The sequence below is a fragment of the Sciurus vulgaris genome (assembly GCF_902686455.1).
Source record: "Sciurus vulgaris genome assembly, chromosome: X".
Lineage (NCBI taxonomy): Eukaryota > Metazoa > Chordata > Mammalia > Rodentia > Sciuridae > Sciurus > Sciurus vulgaris.
Genome location: NC_136471.1, coordinates 89,418,203 through 89,436,951, shown reverse-complemented (window position 1 = coordinate 89,436,951; position 18,749 = coordinate 89,418,203). Strand labels below are relative to the sequence as shown.

General features: G+C 36.4%; 1 protein-coding gene across 4 annotated transcripts in view; it reads left to right on the top strand.

Annotated features, from left to right (window-relative positions):
• RRAGB (Ras related GTP binding B) overlaps positions 1 to 18,749 on the top strand; it is a 57,202-nt gene that overhangs the window by 20,507 nt on the left and 17,946 nt on the right. For 2 of the 4 annotated variants that reach the window (XM_079124134.1, XM_079124133.1), the window contains exons 8-12: positions 1,738 to 1,860; positions 4,347 to 4,438; positions 5,435 to 5,550; positions 8,474 to 12,637; positions 13,975 to 14,108. In XM_079124134.1, the coding sequence (XP_078980260.1) occupies positions 1,738 to 1,860; positions 4,347 to 4,438; positions 5,435 to 5,550; positions 8,474 to 8,571 (429 nt within the window). In that variant the 3' untranslated portion in view covers positions 8,572 to 12,637; positions 13,975 to 14,108. Of the gene's footprint in view, positions 1 to 1,737; positions 1,861 to 4,346; positions 4,439 to 5,434; positions 5,551 to 8,473; positions 12,638 to 13,974; positions 14,109 to 18,749 lie in introns of those variants that run through there. The other 2 variants (XM_079124136.1, XM_079124135.1) reach the window with 1 other exon arrangement.

Sequence of the window (18,749 nt, the reverse complement as noted above, 5' to 3'; positions counted from 1 at the left end):
GGAATCTTAGAATGAAACATGTTATGCCTAGTGTATAGTAGCTTCAACTTTCATGCCAGAATGGAGACCAGCATTCTTTCAACCAGGATTGTTCCCCTTGCTGGAATGGATACCACACTGCTTGAAGTAATTGTAGAGGTTATAACAATAATTCTGTATGGATGAAGCTGAAATTACCTATTGGCACATAAGCTCCTGCTTCTTCCCTTTTTCCTACTGATCTAGTGATTTAAGGACTGTCTCCTTTTGGATCCTCCTGTGGTCAGACCTTTCCTTCAGACTGCTTCTGGTATTCATTGACAAGTCTGACTCTGGGTGGCAAAGGATCCTTCTCTGTCATTGATAGCTAGAGCCTCAGTATCAACTGCATCTGACAAGTGTCTACAACCAGAAGCACAGAAACCTGACTTGCCAAGGAGAAAAGCCATTGGACTTTAAAAAATAGCCATTTTTTAAACTCATTCACTTTTTTCCCCAATATTATGTTGACCCAGCCTCACTCTAATAACATCATTTTGAGATACCTATCTAGGAAGTACTGTTCTAGATTAATATGGGCCGAATTTCTCTCAAAGCCTTATTCCCATAGAACAGGTAACCGTGAATAAGGATGGACATGACGCACTGATAAGAACCAACTGCGGTGTGAAGGATGGCAATACATAACACGACCAAAGACAATTGGCTAATCACAACACTGCTGTGAGTGACAATGTCTCTGCTGTGGTTAGCTTTGGTGCCTTCTCCAAGGTAAATTCAGCAGTGACATTAACACCGACCTGGGAACTTGGAACCTGAACCCCTATGCCTAAGTAATAAAACTAATTGGAACAGAGACATGGCACTACTATCCCTTACATCAATGTTGCATAGAACTGACTTAAATTTTTATATTAAGTTTTATTCAACAAGCACTCATTGCCTATCTGCTTGATGCTCTTGCATACCCAGCTGACTAAGATCAGGTTCCTGCTGTCTAGTAGGGGAGAGAAGAAGAAAGTACACCTAACCAGTCAAGTTGGAATGAAAGTGAAGAAAGTATTATAATGGAAATACAAATAAAAGGGTCTTAAGAGAATAGAGGGAGGGTGTGGATAATTTCAACTGCTTACATTAGCCATACTCCTCTGGATGAAGTCAGTTTTAGGCAAACACACAATGGATTTTAAAATTCAGTTGGATCAATAATTTTTCCACATGACAACGAACATTTGGGAATGATAATGCCACTAGTTTCTCTTGGAATGGTATATTGCACCATTGAAGGGAGGAGCCATTTGTCCATGTGGCTCTAATATTTTCACAAAATTGATTTGTGGGTATATGTTTCATATAGCATTATTAGGTTCTGATCTTTAAAGAAATTTGCACTGTTGGATTTAAATGTTTGTCAAAGGTCCAGATTAAAAGCTTTTTAACACAGTAGATCATATTTTGCTACTTTTTTCCTAAGGCAACATAATGGCATTAAATCATTTGTTTACTTTTAATTATCAATGGAAAGAAGTTTCTCCAGCATTTCAAAAAAGTGTTTCAACTTAAAAATATTCAATTCAAAAATAAAAATCAAATATTAGCTTCATTTTCTCATTTCATTTGTGTTGTATTTAATGTCAGTATTTGGGATTCAATTGTCATCATATTTTGCTGTTTGTATGTGGTAGTGTATTTACTCATTTCAGAGGTCTGGGACTCGCTGCCTGTTACCAATACTGCATTGTGCTTCTGTTCTGTTAGGCTTGGTCCAGCATTGTTTATCAACTGATTCCCAATGTTCAGCAGCTGGAAATGAACCTAAGGAATTTTGCTGAAATTATTGAGGCTGATGAAGTACTTCTGTTTGAGAGAGCTACTTTTCTAGTAAGAACTTTTTGTTTTAAAGATATATTTCACACTGTACCTTCTATTCAGGAACAGAGAATAGCACGTTTCTGTTTTAAGAAGAAACTTTTTCCCTTGTGTCATTACTTCAGCATACTCAGCCCTATTTATAAAGTAATATTGCTGACAAGTGATCTGAATGAAGTCCTTTGGTGTTTAGCTCTTTCGTGTTTAGCTCTTAAACCATAGATTTTTGCAGGTATATCTTATTAGAGGGTTTAGATTATTTCTGCTAATAACCATTTATTTGTGATGAAGGATTCCTATTTCCTCCTGACTTTTATTATTAAATTTAGGGTATTGTCCTTTTGAGATAATTATTTTCCCTCTCTTTTCTCCAAAAGACTGAGGTGAAAACTTTTTAACATGGAAGAAAAGTAATGGTCAACTCAGTGATGTAGCTAAGAGCAGATGGAGAATTTAAGGGGAAAAGATGCATGTCGGTACTTTTACTTTTGTATAAATTGAACTTAGAAACTATATAAGACCACACTGTTTTGTACAGCCCTGAATAGAAGATGCAAAAGCTAGTATTATCTTTATGAATAATTTTTAATAGCAGTGATAGAAAATAATTTGAGATGTTACAACACAATGGATAAGTAAGTAATTGTTAACCAGCTTAGGAAATGTAACTCTAAGAGCAGCTCCCAGTAAATACTTTGTTTCTGAATTCTACCACTACTTGGTAATTTTAGATGCATTTCTTAGTTTCTCTGAACTTGTTTCCCTTTTTTGAAAATGGGGATAAAACTATCTGTATCATAGGTTTATCATGTAGATTAAAATGGGATATGGTAAAGTTAAGCACATATCATAAGCTTTGACATAGAATTGGTAAACTATTAAATGTTGGTTCCCTTTGATACTATAACAACAGAGGGTAGAGATTATAAAGTACAATTCCTCTGTTCCTTTGTAGAAATATTACTTATAGTCGTAGCAGCACTGTGGAGCCATCCTGCCTGCTAGCTGATGTAACTGAGGTAAGGAGTCCTAACTAGAGTGAATTTCTGCCTCAGTCCAGTGGCATGGATTACTTTCTTGAAATTACTACTCCAAACCCATTTTTTCCTGCTAGTGTGAGTGACAGCAAGCAAGTAAACTATTCCATCTGTCTCAATATGCATGACACAACAGGACTCTGCTTCTGCTGTATTCCCCTGCCATATCTACACATGGTCATAGAGGATAACCTAACATGAACTCTATTACTCAATGACAATAACAGGTAGCTTTTGTTTCTCTTGATGACCAAGCTTTAATGTGATTGACAATTTTTACTGAGGGGGATAAGTCAAGCAAGGTGGATCTGTCCTGCTCTTTGTTATACAAATTATAAGTTGAAGGTTTCATGTTATCTCAGGGTATTTCCCTGTGAATTTTCTTTTGGCAATTGACTCATTTTTGCTTTCTACTAGAAATATTGCATTTGACCTTTAGGATGCTTATATGATTTTACTAAAATCTGAAAGTGTTAAGAAAAGTATTTTCAGGTTTTTAACTGGTGTGGGTATTTACCCTGAGTAGATTCATTTAAGGATAGTCAGTTCTCAAGGGTTGAAATCATCTAGTTAAGCTTCTTAAATATAATTCCGAAAGCTACTTGGTTATACACTTCATTAAAGTTAAATATATTAATAACACCTCGAGAATGGATAGGGCTGGGTGCAGTGGCACTTGCCTGTAATCCCAGTGGCTCAGGAGGCTGAGGCAGGAGGATCATGGGTTCAAAGCCATCCTCAGCAAAAGTGAGGTGCTAAGAAACTCAGTGAGACCCTGTCTCTAAATAAAATAAAAAATAGGGCTGGGGATGTGGCTCAAAGATCATCCTGTGAAATATTGAAATAAGGTGAACATTTAATGATTAAATGTTGAGAATTAAAAATCAAATTAAAAATTAAGAATGAACATCAGTGAATCAAAATACAGCTACTGCTTGACTCGGGATGGGTTTGTGTCCTGAAAAAACCCACTGTAAGTTGAAAATGCATTTAATGGACCTAACGTACCAAACATTATAGCTTAGCAACACAAGTACACTGAGATGTATCTGTTGTTTACACTTATAATCTTGTGGCTATCTGGGAGTTATGGCTCACTGCTGCTGCCCAGCATCAGAAGAGATTATCAGTATCACATATCCCTAGCATGGGAAAATTTAAAATATGGTTTATACTGAATTCCTATCACTTTCACACAATTATAAAGTCAAAAGTTGAACCATCATAAGTCAAAGACAATATGTAGAATACTTAAATGATCTAATAATGTTATAATCAAACAATACTGAATAGGTCATCTGGATGAATGTTGAAATCACATACAATCTTAAAAAAGATATGAGACAGAGAGAAGATGGTAAACCAGGTGATCAAGAAACTAACAGATGTCTGCTTTGAGTAACAGCAGAGGGTTATATGAGTATTTTGCCTGGATTCAAAGAACAATGTTCCTTTTCACAGGTGATTTCTCATTATCAGTGTAAAGAGCAGCGTGATGCCCATAGATTTGAGAAAATCAGCAACATTATTAAGCAATTCAAGCTAAGCTGCAGGTAAGAGATCTTATAGGTATGATATATTAATTTCTGGAAAAAAATATCATTTTTGAGAAGTTCAAATAACTATAGTTGTTGACTGAACTTCTGTGTTTGTAATGATTGTATAAATCAAAAAGAAAATTGAACTCCAAGGGAGCCTGCAGTTGACTAAAATACAGATCATCGTCCTTTCATGCAAACTCAACTAATCCAGAAGCATTTGAGAAATCTGAAACGTGTTTAGTATTATTTGGAAAGAAAGAAACAGAATATTCAAAGAGTTTTGAAAAGAAAGAAAGAGACTTTGCCTTACAAAATACCAAAATTGACTTATAAAACTATAGTAATTGAAGTAGCTAGATACTGATTCAGAAATGATACAGAAGAGAGTTTAGAAATGTCTAATTATGGTGTGTATCTGCTTTGATTAAAGAAAATTTGAGCCTCAGTATTACAAATAGAGGGAGAATGAATGGCTGAACATCATAATTAAGTAAAGACTTAAAATCAAATTCTTACCTGAAAAAAACTTGATGCCTAGAGTAGGGATAAGTTTACCTACTTTACACCTTAGTATACTTTGAGACTTTCTGGAGTGTTTATGCTAACATTTTTCAAGAAGAAATAGCAAATAACACTTTCAAAGAAATGGGGCAATTTCTTGAATATAAATGTAACATCAAACAGATATAAGTATTAATCACCAAGATAGAGAAAATCCAAATAAGGATGCTTCTTAAATATTAGAGAAGTCATTTTTAACATGATTTTACAACATAGATCTAGATCTAAGCCTATTTTCATTTCTTAGTCAATATCACATCCTAGCCTACTTTCCATTCCAGTCACACTCTAAAACATGTTAAATTCAATTTTAGACTTTCCTTGTAAACTTTCACATGATAAATTAAGGTATAATAATATTATTAAAATGTTTAACTTAAAAGATAAGAGCTTCTTATATTTTTATTATTTTATTTGCTTTAACCACTTCATTCCTTTTTTCTACAGCAAGTTGGCTGCCTCTTTCCAGAGTATGGAAGTCAGGAACTCTAACTTTGCTGCTTTCATTGACATCTTTACATCTAACACTTATGTGATGGTTGTGATGTCTGATCCATCCATTCGTAAGTTTAAACTTACATGACATATATTCAAAGCCACATATTCTTTAAGCACCTGCCCTAGAGGTAGTACTTTACTAGATATTTAAAAACTATTTTACATTGGGGATGGTCATACAACAATATGAAAATACTTAATCATACTCAATCATACACTTGAAAATGGTTAATATGGCTGGGCACAGTGGCACATGCCTGTTAATCCCAGCAACTTGGGAGGCTGAGGCAGAATCACAAGTTCAAAGCCAGACTCAACAAAGGCAAGGTGCTAAGCAACTCAGTGAGACTCTGTCTCTAAATAAAATACAAAATAGGGCTGGCCTGGGGGTGTGGCTCAGTGATCTAGTGCCCGAGTTTAATCCTTGGTACTCCCCCCACCAAAAAAAAAAAAAAAAAAGGTTAGCATGGTAAATTTTATGTAAATTTTACTATAATAAAAAAAATTAGTAACAGTGGTGAATAGGGGTTTTTGTTTAGTAGACACATTTTGAAGCTGAAAAATAATTTTACCTCTAGGGTCTGGTGTTTTTCTTCATTGGAACTTCAGAAAGCAAGTGACTAAAACTAAGAATTTTAAAGAAAAGAGAAGCCAACCATGATTTATGCTTATTGGATCTTTTTAGTTATACATGACAGCAGAATCCATTTTGATATAATTATACAAGCATGTAATATATCTTATTCTAGTTAGGATCCCATTCTTAGGGATGTACATGATGGTGGCATTCATGTACATGGGGAAGTTATGTCAGATTCATTCATTTCCTTTCCCTATCCCCTCTCCCTTCCCTTCAGTCTCCATTGTCTAATCTACTGAACTTCTATTCTTTCCTTCTCCTCCCCCCTTATTGTGGGTGAGCTTCCACATATCAGAGAAAACATTTGACCTTTGGCTTTTTGGAACTGGCTCATTTAATTTAGCATGAATGTCTCCACATTCATCCATTTTCAGTCAAATGTCATAAAATCATTCTTCTTTATGACTGAGTAGTATTCCACATTTTCTTTATTCATTTATCTGTTGAAGGGCACCTAGGTTGGCTCCATAGCTTAGCTATTGTGAATTGAACTGCTATAAATATTGATGTGGCTACATCACTGTAGTATGCCGGTTTTTAAGTACTTTGGGTATATACCAAGGAGTAGGATAATTGGGTCATTCCAAGTTTTGTGAGGAATCTCCATACTGCTTTGCAGAGTGGTTGCACCAATTTGCAGTCTTATCAGCAATGTATAAATGAGCCATTTTCTCCACATCCTCACCAACAGTTATTTTTACTTGTATTCTGAATAATTGCCATTCTGACTGGAGTAAGATGAAATCTCACTGGAGTTTTAATTTACATTTCTCTAATTGCTGGAGATGTTGCACATTTTTTCATATATTTGTTGACCATTCATATTTCTTCTGTAAAGTGTCTGTTCAATTCCTTTGCCCATTTACTGATTGGGGTTTTGTTTTTTGTTCTTTTGTTTTTTGGAGTTTTTTTTGATAAGTTTTTTGAGTTCTTTTATATCCTGGAAATGAATGCTCTTTCTGAGGTGCAGGTGGAAAAGATTTTCTCCTATTCTGTAGGCTCGCAATTATTTCCTTTGCTAAAAAGAAGCCTTTTAGTTTGATGCCATCCCATTTATGGATTTTTAAAAAATATGTTTTAGTTGTCAATCGACCTTTTTTTATTTATTTACATATGGTGTCAAGAATCGAACCCAGTGCCTCACACATGCCAGGCAAGAACTCTACTACTGAGCCACAACCCCAGCTCCCATTTATAGATTATTGACTTTACTTCTTGTGCTTTAGAAGTCTTGTTAAGGAAGTCAGATCCTGAGCATATATGTTGGACTGTTGGGCCTATATTTTCTTCTAGTATGTGCAGGGTTTCTGGTCTAATACCTAGGTCTTTGATACACTTTGAGTTGAGTTTTGTATAGGGTAAGAGATAGGGGTTAAATTTCGTTTTACTACATATGGATTTCCAGTTTTCCTAGCACCATTTGTTGAAGAGGCTATTTTTTCTCCAATGTAGGTTTTGGTACCTATATCTAGTATGAGGTAATTGAATTTGGGGGGTGGGGGTTGTTCTTGCATCTTCTGTTCTGTTCCATTGATCTTCATGCCCATTTTGGTACCAATACCTTGTTGGTTTTGTTATTATAGTTGTTTAGTATAATTTTAGGTCTGGTATTATGATGCCTCCTACTTAGTTTTTCTCACTAAGGATTGCTATGGCTATTCTGGGCCTCTTATTTTTCCAAAAGAATTTCATGACTGCTTTTTCTATTTCCATGAAGAATGTCATTGAAATTTTAATGGTAGTTGTATTGAATCTGTATAGCACTTTTGGTAGTATGGCCATTTTGACGATATCAATTCTGCCTATCCAAGAACATGGGAAGTCCTTCCATATTCTAAGGTCTTTTTCAGTTTCTCTTAAAGTCTTTAGGGTTGTGTTAAAGATTTTTCAAAGGATGGTCTATATAACCTCTGAACTTTTAAATGCCAGTTTTATGTCATTGCATAATCCTATGTGCCACACGTTCCCATCTTTCTGTTATGTGCATTAAGGGAAGTATAATAGCCATATGTACTACAAACATTGAGATAAAACTTTTTGCAGTATTTCTAGAAGTTTAAATTTTCTGTCATTTACTGACTTTTCCTATACTAGGCTAATATTAAAGCATAACATAAGGTAATGGATTTTATTCTGTTAGTCCCAAACCTAAGTTTTGTGTTTAGAATATGAGCAGATGTCCTTCAGAAAGATTAAACTTTGATAGCTTGGAAGTGCCTTTTCGTATATGTTCTCTGTGACATACACTGAAGGATTTGGCTCTCTTTTGTGTATTTGTTTTACTACTTAAACATTCCTTTGGCTCCCCATATTTATTCTGCTGTGTATTTCCCCACTCCTACCCTCAGCTTCTGCAGCTACTCTGATCAACATCCGCAATGCCAGGAAACATTTTGAAAAGCTGGAAAGAGTGGACGGACCAAAGCAGTGTCTTCTCATGCGCTAAACATTGCTTAATACTATTTCACACAAAAATTAAAACACTGTTTATTAATTAATCTTAATGTCGTATTTATATGTGTAGGCCCTGAAATGTTCTGATGCTTACCACTTCTGTGTTTCTTCTCTACTCCCTAGTCTTAATGTTTAACTTTGAATGCTATTTACTCAAATAGCCAGTGAGGAGTTAGGTGAACTGTCCTTGAAGTTGGTGTAACATAAAAGTAGGTGATATATGTAAGTGTTCTGATAATCTGGTTCTAATAGTGTTTAAGTGTTGTGATAATCTGGTTCTAATAGTGTTTACGTGTTCTGATAACTTGGTTTCAGTAGTTGTGTATGCCAAAGCCTTTCCCAGCATCCTCTTGTATTCCTCAGTAGATAGTAACCTACAAGTTTGAATATTACTGTTTTCTCAGCATGCATTAAAATATTCCTTAACTTCAACTGTAAATAAACTTTTGCTGTTAGGGATTTCAGTGTCTGTTTTTTTTCCCCTTGTTTCTTCATCTCTGCCCTAAGAAAGAGTGACGGAATTGCACAATTATCCTAGTGAAGGAGACAATGTTGGATGGAAGAATGGAGCCAAATTATAGCCTTAAAGCTAGACAGAAGAGTTTAGACATACAGTATCTAAATGTAGTCAGAACTAGGAAAGCATTGTGAACAATTGAGCACGAGAATTATGTAAAAGCTATTTGGAAAGAAAATTTGCCATGGCTACATGGACTGACAGCAGTTGGGGAAGCTGCTAATGATCCATGTCCAAAGTATCTGGATTGAAGGTCTGTTGCAGGATACAACTCAAGAAGTAATAAATAATAAGTGGATGGGAAATATATGAGGATTTATGAGATGAAATCTTTCTTCAAGGTCCAGCAACAGTTAATTTTATATATTCCATAGCACTTCTTGGGATGTAACTTCATTATTCTTGTAGAACTCTATGAAAACCTTTTATAAGCTGGGAGTTTAATGAGTTGTCTCCCAAAAGCTTGCATGTGAGACAATGGAAGAAGATCAGAGAAGAAATGATTGAGTTATGAGAGTCTTAACCCAATCAGTGAATTAATAGCCTGATGGGATTAATTGAGCAGTATCTGAAAGCTGGTGTATGACTGGGTATTGGGGGGTGTGACTTTGGGGTATATATTTGTATCTTGTGAATAGAGTCTCTCTGCTTTCTGATCATCATGTGAGCTGCTTTCCTCCACAACACTCTCACCATGGTATCCTGCCTCACCTTCAGCCCCAAGAAATTGAACCTGCTGTCTGTGGACTGAGACCTCTGAAACTAGGAGCCCCCAAATAAACTTTTCCTACTCTATAATTGTGTTGGTCAGGTCTTAGTCACAACCATAAAAAAGCTGACTGATACAGAAATTGGTACCGAGAAGTGGGGTTGGTGCTGTGACTAACCTGACCATGTGTTTCAGAAGATTTTTGCACTTTTTGGAATTGGTGGGAGACATTTTGAGATGTTTAGTAGTGCAAGCTGGGAATGCTTTAGATTGTTGTAAGCAGAGCTTAATTCTGGTGGGAACTTAGATGATCAGAATGCCAATAGGATGTGGACAGTGAAGACAGGGCTCAAGAGGGTTTAGAGGGAAAGGAGAACACTATTGGTAATTGGACTAGAGGCCATTCATGTTATGTTCTGACTGAGAAGTTGTCTGCATTTTGCCCATGTTCTGAGACTTGTGAGACTGATTTTAAAAGTGATGGACTTCTTAATCTGGCGGAAGAAATTTGTAGACAGCTTAGCATTTAGGTGGTGGCATGGATATTACTGGTAGCTTTTAAGCAAATTTATTGTGATATTCAGGAGCAGAAAGCAGAACAGAAATATTTAAAAACTTAGACTTGACAGGTGGGAGTAAAACTGAGGCTAAGGAAGTTGCAGTCCTTAAAGACATTACTACCACTAAAGAAATGCTAAAGACTGACCAAAGACAATAATAAAGATGGCTTGAGGGCACCTCAGGAGCTGGTAAGCCCACACCTGTCTCAGGCTCAAGGGAATAAAGTTGAAAATTCTTTTGAGATGAGACCAGTGGAGTACCCTTCTTGCATAAGGAGACCTAGGACATTCTTTCAACATGCTCAACTCCCCAGGCACTCAGAGGCTTCGGTGCCCAGGGTCTTTGAAGGTTTGGCTATAGCTTGAGATGGCAGCAGATCTGGGCATCAAACACATGGTGCTAGTTGTGCAGGAATGCAGGAAGCTAGAGTTAGGTTATCATGGAAGCTTCCACTAAGATTTCAAAGGAAGCCCTGGGAGGCCAGGCAAAGTACAGCAGGGTTAGAATATTGCAGGCAACCCCTGAGAGGGTGATGCATGGAGATGTGAAGAAGAAGCCAAAGCTGCAGTGGAGACCCCCAAAGATTAAGAAATGCCAGTGCCATGGAATGCCCACTGAGGAAGGCTGCAGGAATTCAGCTGAGACAAGCGAACAGAAAGGCCACTTGGGCCGCAGGGCGGAGCTACACAAGCCCTTTGGCATGACATGTACTCCAGATGTCAGATGGAACTACAGAACTTGTTTACCCAGCTGAATTTCAGTCTTGCTTTGATCTTATCCCTTCTTTCTATGCTCCTATTTTACTAAATGGAAATGTTTACTTTGTACCATTATATATTGGGTACTTGTAAATTGCTCTGAATTTTACAGGAGCTCACAATGTGAGATTGCCTTGAGCCTCAGAGAAGACTTTGGGGTCTCGAACATTGAACAGTCTCAGAAATGTTGACTACAGGAACTCTTGGAAATGGATTACATGTATTTTGTATTGTCAGATGAGTGTGATCTTTTGGGGGCTGGGGTGGAATGTTATGGTTTGGATGTGAGGTATCCCCCAAAAGCTCATGTGTGAGACATTGCAAGAAGATTCAGAGAAGAAATGATTGGTTTACAAGAGCATTAACCCAATCCATGAATTAATCATCTGATGGGACTAATTGAGTGGTAACTGAAAACTGGGGTGTTGCTAGAGGAGGTGGGACATTGTGGGCATGGTTTTGGGGTATATTTTGTATCTGGCGAATAGCATCTGCTTCCTGATCATCATCATATGAGCTGCTTCCCTCCACCACATTCTTCCACCATGATGTCCTGTCTCACCATGAGCCCCAAGGAATGAAACCTGCTGTGTGTGAGACCTCTGAAACAGTAAGCCCCAAATAAACTTTTTCTACTCTATAATTGTGCTGGTCAGGTCTTTTAGTAACAGTGGCGAAAAAGCTGACAAATACAGAGTCATGTTTAACTTTAGTCCCCTAAAGAAAAAATGAAGCACTCTGCACTGCAAGAAATGGCGTGTGAGAACACTGACTTGATTTGCTTAAAGCCCTAACCAATTCAGTTTCCATTGATGGGATAAGAAAACACAAACACATGCACATACATAGGGAATCTATAGCACAATAGACTCATCTCATTTCTCCTGTCATGTCTAAATTTTAGAAACTTCATCAAGACTACCAATCTCTCACCTTTCCTGTCTTAGTTTATTATTTCCAGTAGAAGGATAAATGGAGTTTTCACTGAGCAACAAAGAACATGTTTTTCAGGTAGCCTACATTCTGTTGTCTAAAAATCTCAAGTCTTAAAAGAACTCCTGGGACTAATTTTATCAGTAACTTTATTCATAAAAATCTGCAAGAGAGTTCTAAGTACATGCTCCAGATTCTTTATCTGGTTAGCATCTAGGAATAAAAACAGCAAATGAATAGTATTCTGTTCTGTGACTAATATGAGTCATGATTTGGCATGTTCACCTTACCTTCTGTATTTGGGGTGAAATTTAGAAGGAGCCACTTAAGTCTTTTTGTAAAGTTAGATGAGTGTAGAAAAATAATCATTTCTATATTTACCACTGTTTCACTCCTTGCTCAGATTCTACTTATAACTTGGACTTGGTGGATGTATTGCAAGGATGAAAGGCTAGAAAATAAGATAACGATTTGACTTAATCCTTATTGTGATGGCCAGCTAACTTTCTTTGTCATTGAAGACAAAACGTGTTTCAAGATATAAATTTGTTCAAAGCAATGTAGAGACTGAAGTAAACAGGTATGTATTAAAGGCATGCACACAGAAACATAAAACTAGGAAACCAAAATTAGAGATGATTAGTGACACAATGGAGTGATTCATTTCATAGGCCATGTTAGCCATGTGAGTAGTACAGGGCAATGGTTCTCAAACTGTAAGCAGAAGCATTTCTACCTGGTTCCTAAGTGATGCTGATGCTGATCCTACTGGTCCAGAGACTATTCTTTGGAAACTGGTTTAAGGGAATAAGGAGAAAATGTAGATACTGGAGCAGGTTTGTGAAAACATGTTCACCAGATAAGTGAAGACATAATTATATGAAGAAAAATTTGTTTTATATCACTGGTTCTCAGAATGATCTAAAAATCTGAGATTGCAGAACATTGTTTTAAACAAAAGCAATGAGTTGGATGATTTGTTTCATAAGTAATATATTGCAAATGGAAACTTGCTAGTATAAGGAGAGTATGGATACTGATTTATAGAGGGACTTGCTTTTTCCAGTCTCAACTACCTTTATTTGATGACTCAGTGGGGTAACATGAAAAGTTAGGCAGGTTGCCAAATAAAAAGTGTTTTCTTTAGCAGAGTTCTTACTCTGTCTCAGGTTATAAGTAGATTATGAGAATTACCTTATTTAATCTTCACACGTACCTCATATGGAAAGGCCATTTTGCAGATGAGGAGACCGGGCTCAGAAAGGATAAGAAATTTCTGTACAGTTATGCAATACTGGTAAAGCTGGGATTTGAACTTCAGTCTAACTCCAGAGCTTGTGTACTTAATCTGAAGTTATATGGCCTTCCTGAACTTCAGAGCCTACTCAGGATGCAGTGGAGAGTATGAGGTGCACTTGAGTTGTGGTACTTGACCGAGACTATCTCAGTGTTGGCTACTATGGAAATAGTAAAACAAACTTGTAAACCAATTTCACTCCTGTTTTCACTGGGAATCTGCCACATGCATTAGGAGGTTTGCTACAATAGGCAGTGCAAAGTAAAGTCGTCAGGAAAAACAAAGCAAAACAAAAACCCTCCAACTTGAAGAATTTAGGTCAAACATAATCAGTTTTTCAATATTTACAGATTTTTCCACCTGAATTGGGCTACTGTGAGGAATTATAGGTGCTTTTTCTGTAGGGCCCTTTAAAAAGAGGGGGGAAGAAGTGTAACATTTTTAGGTATCCTATAACAATGCATTACGAAGTCCAGTTTATAATTTCCCACTCAGATTCCTGGCATTCCTTAAAGAGCCCAAAGGTACTAAGGAACTCCAAATCCTTAGCCTTCACTAATGAAATTGTTTGCTTCATTAATATAGTCAAAAATGTTTTGTCCATTCCTGTTGTGTTTCAGATACTATTTTCAAAGTCCAGGATATGGGAGTGACAAAACAAAGCCCATGGAACAAAACAGCTCACGGAGCCTCTTTTCTAGTAAGAGGAGACTGACAAAAACCAATTAAGTAAACATACTATACATTAGAAGAGGTAAGTAATATAAAGAAAATAAAAATAGTGATGGAAGAAGGTGTTGGGGTAAGCTAGCCACCCGTATATATCTACATCCTAATTCCTGGAATCTGTGAACATGTTATATTGCATAGCAAGGAGAAATTAAGGTTGCAAATGGAATTAAGGCTACTAATTAGCTGTTCTTAAAATAAGAAAATAATCCTGGATTATCCAAATAATCACAAGGGTTCTTTAAATATGGGCAAGGGAGGTGGGAGTGTCAGTGTCAAAGTGACTCTGTGAGAAAGGTTCAACTCCTTGTTCCTGGCTTTGAAGATGGAGGCAGAGGGCCATAAACCAACAAATGTGAACAGTCACTAGAAACTGGAAAAGGCAAAGAAATACCCATTCTCTTCTCTAGCTCAGAAGGGAAATAAGCCTGCTGACACCTGCATTTTAGTCTAGTGGAATTCACATCAGGGGCTGGGGATATAGCTCAGTTGGTAGAGTGCTTGCCTCACAGGCACAAGGCCCTGGGTTCAATCCCCAGCACCACAGAAAAAAAAAAAGAAAAAGAAATTCACATCAGGCTTCTAACCTCCAGAACTGTAAGATAATAAATTAGGCTTGTTTTAAACCACTAAATTTCTGGTAATTTGTTAGAGCATCAATAGGAAACTATACTAGGGTTTTCCAGAAAAAGAAAATCAACAGGATGAGTGTGCGTAAAGATTTATATAAGGACTTGGCTCACATGATTGGAGGCTGAGAATTCCCAAGGTCTACAGTTGAGAAGCTCGGGATCCACAGGAGTCAGTGGTGTACCAGTATGAGTCTAAAGGCCAGAGAAGCAGGGAAACAGGATATAAGTCCAGTCCAAATATTGGTAGGTTTAAGACCCAAAAAGAGCCAGTATTTTATTTCACATCTGAAGGCAGGGAAACACTAATGTTCCAGCTTAGGGCAGTCAGGCAGGAAGAGTTCCCTCTTATGAATAAGGTCAGCCTTTCTATTCTATTCATGTCTTCAGCTATTTGGATTAGACCCACCCACATTAGGGAAGGCAATCTGTTTTACTCAATCTGCCAATTCAAATGTTATTCTCATCCAAAAACACCCTCACAGACACACCTAAGATGATGTTTGAGCAGATATCTGAGCACCTGTGACCCAGCTACATTGAAACATACAATTAACCACCATGGAAACTTTAATTAGGGAGATCAGAGGTAGCTTCCATGATGGGATCAAATTTGAGCAAAGACCTGAAAAAATGAGAGTGAGCCATGTGTATATCTAGGGAAAATCTAGGTAGAGGAAAGAGCAACTACAAGGCTCTAAGTTGGGAGAGTTTTAAATATTTGAGGAGCAACAGCAAGGTCAGCATAACTAGAGTGCAACCAAAAGTAGTGAGAGAAGTAAGAGGTAAGGTGGAGGAATGAGGTAAAGAAGGAGTGGAAGGGAAAAATTGGGGCCCTTTAGCCAATTGTAAAGATGTTGATGTCATTTCCTGTAAGATGGGGAAACCACTATAGAGTTTTAAGCAGTGGAGTGATATGATCAGACTTACTCTTTGAAAAGGATCACTGCCAAGGAATACACTATTTTGAGATAAGAGTAAATGTGTCCTTAATGCTGAATGCCTACAACAATAATCACAGCTAATATTTACTGATCTGTTAACATGTGTCAGGCACACGATCTAAATGTTACTTATATATACTAACTTGTAACTGTCACAGCAGCCCTATGAAGTGGATAATGTTATTATCTCCATTTTGCATGAAAAAACTGGGTAATTTGCATTATAATCAAGATTCCCTATGAACTTATGACAATTGTGTAAATGTAGAGTACTTTATAATTTTCAAATATATTTTTTGTTCTCAACAGTCTTGTGAAATGGATAGGGAAGGTAGTAGTACAAATTTATAGATAAGACCAAGGAGAGACAAAGAGGTTGTGATATATCCTAGGTTACAAAACTAGTGAAGAGTGTAGCTGGAACTGACACCCAATTCCACTGATTTCAAGCCAGCTTTGCTTAACTTGCACTGTCCAATAGAACTTCCTGTGATGATGGAAATGTTTTATATCTGTTCGTTTTCAATATGGTAGTCACTCAGCATGTGGCTATGGAACACTTGAAATGTGGCTAGTGAAATTAAGCAACTGATTGTCATTAAATTTAAACATGCGTATGGCCATTTCTGACAAGTAAATAATATATTGGACAGTATGACTTGAAAATATTTATAAATCACTAACAAAGGAAGATTATAAGAAATATTACTAAGGTACCCCCTTATCACTACATCACATGATGAATTTTTCCAACTATATCCAATATGGTTAATCTTACCTTGTACTATTTTGAAATATAGAAAAGGATGGTATGCTTTCCAGTTCGATAAGATAAAATAAGGTCTATAACCTGAAACCCCAAAATAACTTTACAACAAATTAAAAGTTCAGGCTGATCATAATGTATGAATATCAGCCATTCTTGGCAAAGCACATATTGAAATACTCTTTGGTATATAGAAAAAAATTGAAAACTAAAAGTACAATGTATGATACACACAAAAATTTAGGTTAAACCACCAATATTTACTTCAGGCCTATTAGGCATTTGCATATCCTCTTCCCCTTCTGTTTAGAATGGATCTAGAAACTCTTTTAACAAATACAATTTGGCAAAAGTGATGGGATGTCACTTCTGAGATTAAGATACAAAAACTGACTTCTGCCTTGCTCTCTTTCTCACATGTTTACACTGAGGAACTCAGGGTGACATATGGTCAACAGCTAGGAAGAAACTGAGACCTCACAAAATTGTCAAGTCCTTCTAGCTACCACATGAGTGAGCTTTAAAGGAAATCCTTTCTTAGCATAGCTTTCAAATGAAATTACAGCCCCAGTCAACATCATGATTGCCAGCTTATAAGACACCTGAAGGCAGAGATATTCAGCCAAGGCATAACTAGTTTCTTTACCTGCAGAAACTGTGAAATAATAAATATTTATTGCTTTAAGCTCTTACGTTTTATTGTAATTTTTATACAGCAATAAATAACGAATATACTAGGGAAATCAAAGGTATATTAGACTTAGCTCTGCACCATTAGGGAACTTCTTTTTTAGTGGGAGAAAATTCATGAGGCAATATACGAAGTAGATTATTTTGTAGAAAACTGCACTGCATATCAAATCGTCAAAAATTCATTTTAAAGCCAAGTGTAGTGGAGCATATCTGTAATCCCAGCAACTTGGGAGGCTGAGGCAAGAGGGTCACATGTTCGAGGCTAGTCTGGGCAACTTAGCAAGACCCTGTCTCAAAACAGAAAGGGTTAGAGATGTAGCTTACTGGTAGAGCACCTCTGGGTTCAATCCCTAGTACCAAAAAAAAAAAGAAGAAAAGCATTTCAGGGTTCCATTATGAATCTTTCAAAATTCAAAGAAAAAAAATGGCAGAGTTGTTGTATGCATGCATATTGCTGAAAGCCCCAAATTTGTCCTTTCTGACAAGTAAAATGGAAGAAGTAAAAAAAAAAAAAAAGAAAGAAATATTACACAATATTTCTAGCCCTTCAGTATGGTGACGATTACTTTTTTTGGGGAAAAATATCCTTTAAAATACCCAAATCATGTTTGTAGGTACAGGAATAATTTTTTCAATGTTTAATGCTGTTCAACAAATAATGCTAAACAATGGGAACATTTTAAATACTTAACAGTTGATTAAAGATGTTCATTTGATGCTGCAGCTTAATGTGATACAGTATAGTATTATATTAGGATATCATATTAGGATTAGGTTTGACTACAGATAACAGAAAAACACAAAAAGACAAATATGACTTTTTTTTTTTTCTCCATAGTAGTCAGAGACTTAAGTCTTGTTGTTTTGTTATCCTGAAAATGTCACCTCATGGTCCAAGATAGCTATTTAAACTTCAGCCATTACATCCATATTTCAAGCAGATAATGTTTTAGAAGACTTCCTGAAATTCATGCATGACACTCCCATTCATATCTCATTGGTTAGAATCTCCTCACATGGCTAGGGGAAGTTGAAAATGTCACCTTTTAGTTAGGTACATGGCCTCCCCAAATAAAATAATATTTTGTCATTAGGGAGCAAGGGAAGAATGGATGTTGGAGTAGGAAAATCAGATTTTGCCACAAGCTCATACTTATTAAGTCTATGGACTGAATTGATAAATGGAGAGTTGCATAGGTGACTCTAGCATTTATGAAGGGGGTCTCCTCAGAAATTGTAAATATCTTAAATCTGTAAAAATAAAAATGTTAATTTTAATGGATGTCTATTTCTGGTCAAGTCACTTACTATGCCTAGTCTCCTGACACAAATTAATCCCTCTCCAATTTCATTGTTTCCTTGATAATCGTTTTTCACAGATTATTTTTTCTTACTTAGTAAGAGTGCTACTCATATAACAATGAGTAGAACGTCAAAAGGAAAAGGAGAGAGTGCTAGGTATTTTTTTAGTGGATGGGTGACTTGCTGTTGTATAATTTGAAAATTTATATCTGAGCAAAATGACTAATTACTAATTCTTACATTTCAGGGTTGCTTATTTTAAAGTTGAAACATTCTGATTATGTTCACATGTATACACTGCAAGAAATAAAAAATAATTTGAGAATTATAAA